Source organism: Priapulus caudatus, unplaced genomic scaffold (genome assembly GCF_000485595.1).
Source record: "Priapulus caudatus unplaced genomic scaffold, Priapulus_caudatus-5.0.1 Scaffold307, whole genome shotgun sequence".
Lineage (NCBI taxonomy): Eukaryota > Metazoa > Priapulida > Priapulimorpha > Priapulimorphida > Priapulidae > Priapulus > Priapulus caudatus.
Window position 1 is genome coordinate 93,694 of NW_014577368.1, and position 8,907 is coordinate 102,600.

The following is an 8,907-nucleotide window of genomic DNA, read 5'->3' on the forward strand; positions in this document are numbered from 1 at the left end:
ACCCCGATCTATCTTACTCCTGATACCTATCAGGAGTAGATAATAGGGATTCCCTATAGTTCCCTATAACAAGGCTCGACACTAGCGGTGGTCTTGCCGGTGAGCCCCGGCACCAAACTTGTTGATTTCGGGCCACCAAAATTCACAAAGTTAAAATTTTGGTGGCCCGAACGCGCCACTAAAATTTCAAGTGTCTTTTGATAAAAATAATTGTTTCTTACGTGCTATCTCATTTCAAAGAGAGCGAATCAATTCGCGTCGAGGATCGGGCACACGTAGTACGTCAGCATTTCACCGCGGCATACACGCGGCGCATGCGTTTACTCCGTCTTACTGCGGCTGCAACTAGCACGTTTTTCGCTGCGTTGACTGCGTATCCGGCCTCACGCTCTGCTAGACAAATGTCACGCTCTGCGACGACGAACAGTCGGGCCCGCGAACCAGTCTAGCCAGAGGTCAAAATCTGAGCGGCGCAGAGCCATAGCATATTTTGCAACGCGCCAAGCATACATTGTGATTACCTCGTATCAAAGCGAACCAGAAAATGCGCGTTTCTGGCTGAAATTCGATTGCCGTTGGAATGCAGATAATTCAAAATGTATGCCTCAATCATCAATGTGCAGTGTGCTTGGGGTTTGCTTTAAAGACTGTGCAAGTGCATCAGGACGGCCCCAATTTTCAAATAATATACAATACGAGATTGAAATAAAGATTCTTATAATGTTTTTCTTTTTTTTTTTTTGGGCCACCAGATTTATTTTCGGCGAGCCACCAAAAATTGAAAATCAATGATTTTGGATGGCCCGATCGGCGCACTAAAAACAAAAACAGTTAGTGTCGAGCCTTGCCTATAAATATATTAAATCCCTTATAAGTATAATATATATTCCTCTATATGAATCCTATAAAATCCCTCATTAATATAAATTAATCCACTATATTATAATAATATATATATAATAATATAATCCCTATAATCCCCTATAATCCCTATATTTCCCTAGAATTCTCTATGGGATTGTCCTAGCCCCCCCCCCCTTACGCAGCTGATTCACAACCTGCTTACATTTTTTTACAGTGATTGAATTGCAATCGCTGCAAATAAACAGCAATCGTTGACATATCCGTGCCAGCATGCCGGATATGTACGTACGCTGTGCGTAGGAAACGAGATGACGACCACTGATCCTACTCATACCAGCTGCACAGCGGAGCAACGAGAGCGACTTCCTTGTGTACCCGCGCGTGTGTATGATCAGGCAGCGTATGGGTGTAACTTCCCTTCCCCCGTGTTTATACACACTGACCTAACCGAGCAAGCATGCGTTTACATTGACCTGGTAGCTTATACTGTCAGATCAGCAGGTTGGAAAGTAAACCAATAGGCATGATACGGCAGAGGGAAAAATTGAAAACTATTTAAACAACCTGCATAAGGAAGTGTTCGGCGAATTTGCAGTGTACATTCCAGCTAATTCTTAGAGTAAACAGGGGCGCCCCACGCGCTACATGTGTGTGTATACGTCGATGTGTGTGTGTACCGCGAACATTTGTACCCTTACTCGCTTTCGTGAGAATTTATTGCACGTGTATGCGTGTGTATCTGTGCTGTGACTCAGTCTTGCCAGACGCCTGTATTTGCACGGCGGTGGGAACGACGGTTTGCTAACGGACTTACACCGATAACAACTTACTCAGAGCCTATACTACGGGGCACGCAATGCGCTCATAATTCTACGACGCATGTTGGCGTGCGATTCGCATTGTACGTCAGCCGTGATCAAAACTTTGCTAATTGTACGTGTTTCTGGCAAAGTTGAATGCGCGACAGCAGACAAGAACGAAGCAGGAAAGCGGCAGCACACGCGCTAACGAATGCGTGAATCGGCGCTACGACCAAAATTACAAACGCGCCGAAGCAGCAATGAAGAGGTTGTCGCAGGGAGCACACGTACTAACGAATGCGTGAATCGGCGCTACGACCAAAATTATAAACGCGCCGAAGCAGCAATGAAGAGGTTGTCGCGGAAGGTGACGAAGAAGCGACGGGAGAGAGCGGCCGCAGCAGACGCGCAACTCAGGGAGAGCCTCGGCATCCCGCCCCTGGAAGATTCGAGGGTGTCCCCGCAGGAAGACTCAATATTCCTGCCCGCACTGCACCACGAACACGTGGTGGCGCTGCACGACTATGCCGCCATGTTGGATGACGAGCTGACCGTTGCCGCGGGCGACGTCATCGACATCCTTCACTGGCAGATCCACGCGCCGCTCCCACGCGGCAACCGCGCCCTCTACCGTCGCGCAGAGTACTACGACATCACGCAACCGCGCGGCGCATTCTGGTGGTGGGCGGAGCGCGTGGGAGCCGGGCGGAAACGGCAGTGCGGGTACGTCTACCGGCCGCTGTGCGCGGGCGTGCGCTCTACACAGGCAAGCGACTGGTACGTAGGTGGCACCTTCGGCCGGAAGGACGCCGAGCACTGGTTTGCATATCTGCACAGCCCCGTCGGCACGTTCTGCCTGTACAAGTCGCTCCCCGACGAGGAAGGACTGCTAAGCAGCGCCCCCAAGTGGACGCTGTCGGTTGTCGCTGCCGCCACGCGTGACGCGCCTACCGTCGAGCATTACAGTGTGTACAAGACAACGGAGGCTGCAGGCAGCGACCTCGCTCGCGCGTCGTTTGTCATCCGTCGCTCGCCGCGGGATGAGTTCGGCCGCGACTGGAAGTTTGAGACGATGCACGCCCTGGTAAAACACATGAGAGACAACAGCGTCCTGTGCTGCCACCTGGGGCAGCCTTGCCCTCGCCCTCCAGGTGTGATTTTTGAGACGAGACTGCCGATGGAAGTATCTTGGAGGGCAGTCGTGACAGAAGAGGAGATAGGGCGGGGCGACCGAACAGTGGTGATGAGTGGACACATGCACGTGGGAAAAATATCAAAACAGGTACCTTAGTCCCACTCGATCTATTTATCAATCCATCCATCCATCCGTTCATTCATCCACCCATCCACACATCCATTCATCCATCCAGCGAGCCATCCATTTATCCACCCCACCCATTGTTCCATCCATCCGTCTTCCCGATCGCATGCGCACGTGCACGCACATACACACATAATGAAAAAATATCTTGTAAAAAAGTAATTGTAAATATCTTGTAAAAGTAATTTCAAATAATTTAAAGGGAGAGTTTACTCTAAGTTCTAGGGTTATTTTCAGCTAATTTAGGTTATAATTACGCTACATAAAAAGTTTCATGGTTCAATCACCATTGGAAATATTTAAAAAAAAAAGGTTTCAAAACTAATGACTACAGTTTGATTACAATGACGGTGGTGCCACTCAAAGCGCACGATCTGATAAGTTGCACAAAACCACTTTCCAGCCAAGGGCTACAGACGGAGGGTGTTTCTTATTTATTCATTTAAAAGCAAAAGGATTGTAATATCTTATAAACGACATATAGTTTCAGTTATATGGATAAATTTGCCCTAAAATGAATATCGTTCGGTTAAATAGCATTTAGGTATAAATATAATTGCACTTTTGTGATTAGCCCTCGGTCTGTAACGTGCAAAATAAATTGTCAAATACGCAACTTTTTCAGGGTGGCAGCACGGTCGCGGGTGTCATGGCGCCGTTCAAATTTCGTAGCGTTGATGTGTAATTAATTATAACAATTAAATTAGGTATCTGGTAACAAATACGTGTGGGTATAGACGATTTGTTATACAGTAAGTACAGTTATATGCAGTAAAATCCTAGAGGCTACTGTCCCTTTAACTAAACGTAAATTTTGTTCAACTAAAAAATGACAATCTAAATTTCCTAATGACCACAATGGCTTTTCTCACTGACGGCCATGCTTCTCTCACTGCTGCAGGTTGCCATCAAGCAGCTGCTGTGGCCGGACAGCCGTATGGACGCACTCGCCACGCTCAGCACGGTGCGCCGGGACGCCTGCTACCACCGCCACCTGCTACAGGTCTACGCGTTCACGCACGCACCCGGCGCCCCCTGCCTGCTACTCGAGATGGCTACGGGTGGAACCCTGCTGGGGCTTCTCCGCGGCGGCATCAGCGCGCGGCGGCGAGTGCACGTCGCGGCGCAGGTCGCGAGCGCCATGGCGCATCTCGAGGAGCGATGCATCGCGCACGGACGCCTCTGCGCGCGCAACGTGCTGCTAGACGCGCGTGGGGACGTGAAGGTGTCTGACTACGCCGCGCCGCGGGGCCGCAACAACGTGAGCGTCTGTGAGTACGCTGCACCACGCCACGACCGCGACGGCATGCAGCCACGCTCACTGAAGGTCGCCAAAGGTCGCCCTAGTTTAGATGACGAGCGGGACTTCAAGGGGATGTGCAAAACAGACAGCATCACAAGTGAGGTCGAAGATGCCGATTACGGTTTAGGGTCAACACAAAATGGCTACGACAGCAGAGAGATTACAGTAGATTGTCAAAGCGCAGAAGCACTCAACAATGACAGCCAGTGCTTAGAAACAATCAAATTTGGCGGGCAGTGCTCAGAAACAATCAAAGATGGCGGCCAGTGTTCAGAAACAGTCAACGATGGTGGTCAATACTCAGAAGCAATCATTGATGGTGGCCAGTGCTCGGAAAAGAGCAATGATGAGCGGCAGTGCTCAGAAACAGTCAAAGATAGTGGCCAGTGCTCAGAAACAGTCAAAGATGGACAGCAGTTCTCAGAAACAGTCAAAGATGGTGGCCAATGCTCAGAAACAAGCAAAGATGGCAGCCGGTGCTCAAAGGCCATCCATGCTGGCCATCAATACTCGGAAACAGTACAAAACGCCTCCCTGACATTGAACGCAGACACGCTTGGCTCTAGCAGCGCCGATAACAACAACAATGGCTGCTGGCAAAATGATACTCTGCAGTGTTCTGCCCCTGAAGCCATCCAGGACAACGTCATCTCCATCAAGTCAGACGTGTGGAGCTTCGGTGATCTTCTTCACGAGATCTTCACTGGAGGGGAAGAGCCATATGCGGGGATGACAGGGCGTCGGCGGCTGGAGGCTCTGCTAGGTGGCAACCGGCTCGCCAAGGCTACAGGATGCCCGCTAAATGTATACGCCATACAGATGGCGTGTTGGCATATTCTACCTCAGAAGCGACCAACCTTCAAACACCTGCACGTGTTCTTCGATTGCTACATTGTTGATGTGTAACATGTATGATGTGATGCGTTAACATAAGTACGGGTGCAGCATAAGCACTGGCACCACGACCAAAATAATGATATCTGATCTAAATATTATGGAGGTATTAATGTAATCAGGAGTGAATAAAAACAAACGAGTGTACAAGACTCATTTATTGTATATATACAGGGTGCGAAATTAAAGGGGAGTCCGGAGTCAAATACTCCCTGATTTACTGTCGGACTCCCTGATTTGACATATGCCAGTATGCAGGAGTCCGTGTGACTCCATGAAAATTCTGCCATACTATAATAACTAGTTCGTTGCAGAGCACAGCCTCGTGGAATAACCGTATTTTTTCAGCAAATGTCCAAAGAAAATTTGGCAGACGTGCAACCGCATGAATCTTCAAAATAAGCACGTGTTATTGTTAATATCTTTATACAGTTTTTCACCGCTCATACGCTCATACGCTCGTTGCTGCTGCTCGCTCACATGTACACGCTCGCTGGCTCGCTGCGCTGGCTGGCTCGCTGGCTGACGCGCTAATATCGATCGCGCGAACACACGAACACACTAACACACAAACACACGCACACGAGAGCGAAAACATAACCTCCTCCAAATCCGTTGGGCAGAGGTAATCACAGGTAGATTTAGGCTAACCTATGTTAGATTTCCAATAATTAAGAATTGCACAGTCCTCTGTTACGTTATTCACCCCTGCTGTGATGATGAGATATAACCACAGCACCTGCATGCAAAGGCATCAAAAAGCTACAATGTGATACACGTATGATTCCTGTGATCTACATGCTTTCAAATGATATAAACTTGGTCCATCTATGGAACATTATATGATCAGGAGGGAATAAAAACCAATTACACATTTGTACACAACAATTTGTAAAACAACATTCGTTTTTACTCCCAACGTGATAAATATATAGTTTCTCGATTAACTAGTATATATATATAATAGATATATTGTCCTTCCACCTACAAGTTAATGAGATATGATACATGATTCTTACATAAACCAATTATTGAATGAGAAATAAAATATAATTCATTTACTGATCGATTGAAGAGCAATAAAATATATTCCCTATACCAACAGATTAGCAATGTACAAAAAATGGTGCAAGCTGTGTGGATATGCTATTGATCATATGTTATCACGGTTCTCCCATGGATTTTCAGAGATCATGCCAGGTAAGTGAAAATCCCCCTCCCCCCGAAAGCTAATTGGAGTCAATTAAGAGTGTGATGGTGGGTACAATTTGTCCCAATGCACAGGTAGACTCGATCAGCTCCGAGACGTATACGCCATTCTGTGAAATCACCGGATGACTGTGTTGGTATATTGCAATGTAAACGCAGCTGGAAATTAAGGCATGTCGATTAGGCAGGTTGATGTAGGAGGAAATATCGGGTGGCGCAAATTAGCTTCAGTTTTGAATGCATTTCGCACCGACATAAGTTTAAGGCCTGGGGAGAATAGATCGATTTGCTATGTTATCATATACTGTAATCCAAGAGAAATCAGCATATTTATGTTTATAAATATATCGTGAACAATAAATATATTTATACAATCCATGCACGTGCTAAACCACCAGTAGGAACACTGTAAAAAATAACTGACTATCTGACAGCACGAGCTGTCTATGTTATCTAATGCATAACATCACATCACATACACGAGCATGCACAGATATTACCCAAATACATACAATGCTCTGCAGTTATAGAGAACGCCTACAGTAGGACAATAAAATGGAGAAGATAAGTAACTAACGAATGCGCCTGAGTGAGACAATCACGTCCCCTTGGCTATTGTTGCTTAGTCAGTCAAGCTCATCCCTTATCTAAGTGGACATGCTTATTTGCATTCCAAAATCCCACTGTTTGCTTTTTAGAACATCCTAGTGCAACACTGACTTAATAAGGCTGCCTGTCATGCAATCATGCCAGATCGATAGATCAACTATACATAACCTAATAGAGGCTGCAGGCAGAGACAGAAAATTAAGGTAGAGAGTACAAAAGGCACCTGCTGTAAAAAATCCATATTAGAAAAAAATTCACTCTGTGCCTGTCCGTGTAGAAACTCATGGTGCATGGTTATACCTGTATGTGAGAACACAGGTGTGGTATGTTAGACAGCACTAAACACACCTGTATGTGATTGCATGGTGCACCTGTACATGAGATCACAGGTGTGAAATGTTAGACTAGTGATTGGTGCACATGTATGCTATATCACAAGTGTGGTATATTAAACAGGGCAGTAAGTGTGACACCTGTACGTGAGATCACAGGTATGAAATGTTTCACAGTGACTGGTGCACCTGCATGCGAGATCACAGGTGTGAAATGTTAGATAATAATTGGTGCACCAGTCCGCTAGATCGTATGTGTGGTATGTTAGCCAGGGTGCAACTCACCTGTATGCCAGAGGATTCACAGCTGTGATGGCACTCCTTGCACACTGCAGTGCCATCATCACATGTTTTGTATAAAGCTGCTGGTATTCGTCACGTGCTTGCGCCTGCATATCCATCTCATCATATCTGACCTTTGACCCCGATGTATCAATGCCGACACAAGCTGACCTCGTTCTCTCGCAATCTTGCGATTCGTGGCTGACCGATTTGCATAGGTCCGATTTGCTGCAATTGATGTTGGTTACTTTTTAAAAATACAGTTGACTCCAACAGGCATGTCACTCTTCTGGTATAAGGATGTGACCATATGTAAAGCTTAACGAAACAAAAAATGTGTCGCGGCATCAAAATTATAGAGTGGTGCTAAAGATATAACAATGAATAAAACATTTACATCGTCACAAACGTGATTCAAAGATGCTTGTAGTGCTAGGATGTACACTAGTTGGGTAGCGAATAGGAACACAGTAGGTGAGTGTAAATTTGATAGAAATGGTATAAATTAATAGTATATAGACAATATATACACCTGGCATAAGGCAGCTAACAAAGAGTGCTAAGACACGTGGTGAGACAAAGAGAGACCAAAATAGCTAAATACGAATCAGTTTATTTACAGTACTTCTCTTATACCGTTATCCAGTGCCATGCCCCCAAACAAGCAAGTATATACACGTAACCACGGATTGACGATGTCTTTGTACTTGCTATATGTGGCCAAGACAAATAGTTTTATGTCTATTTTTATTTCATTAACTGGGTTTTCTTTCTTTCCAGCTTGAATGCTAGCCTTTTATATTGTTTTAGCTAGGTTTCCCTTCCTCTCCTCCAATGTTAACCTGCCAGTAAACTACATTTAGAACTACATTCAGCCAAGCCCATGCATCGTAAAGTGATGTTCTTAATGAATGGGTGACATATAGGAAGCACTTTCGTTGAAGCCTGTAGTGTATACAAGCAAGTTATTCGTACCAGTTTTCACTATTGCGGCGTGACCTTCTAAACTCTGCTTGAATCTTGTGTTCGATGGCAGTGCTATGAAAGATGGCATCCATGACAGCTTGCACAGCACAGAATGCAGAATAGATACTAACACCAGCATCAGCCTCAGCCATGGTCACAGACGCCCGTTTTTCTATAAAGACAAACAAATACAGACTTATTTCCTGTCAGTAACAGAGTGTGGGTGGGAAGTTACACAACTTAGTATAGCAGATGGGGTCGTTGTCGTATCAGGTACTACAGATATGTACCCGAGGTAGTTTTAGGTTGTTTAGTATTATGTTTATA

At 45.8% G+C, this 8,907-nt stretch overlaps 1 protein-coding gene across 1 annotated transcript in view; it reads right to left on the reverse strand.

Annotated features, from left to right (window-relative positions):
* LOC106808815 overlaps positions 1–8,907 on the reverse strand; it is a 27,702-nt gene that overhangs the window by 4,680 nt on the left and 14,115 nt on the right. The window contains exons 9-10 of the mRNA XM_014811676.1: positions 8,590–8,752; positions 7,618–7,842 (exon numbers count right to left, since the gene is read on the reverse strand). Of these exons, the coding sequence (XP_014667162.1) occupies positions 7,618–7,842; positions 8,590–8,752 (388 nt within the window). The remainder of the gene's footprint in view (positions 1–7,617; positions 7,843–8,589; positions 8,753–8,907) is intronic.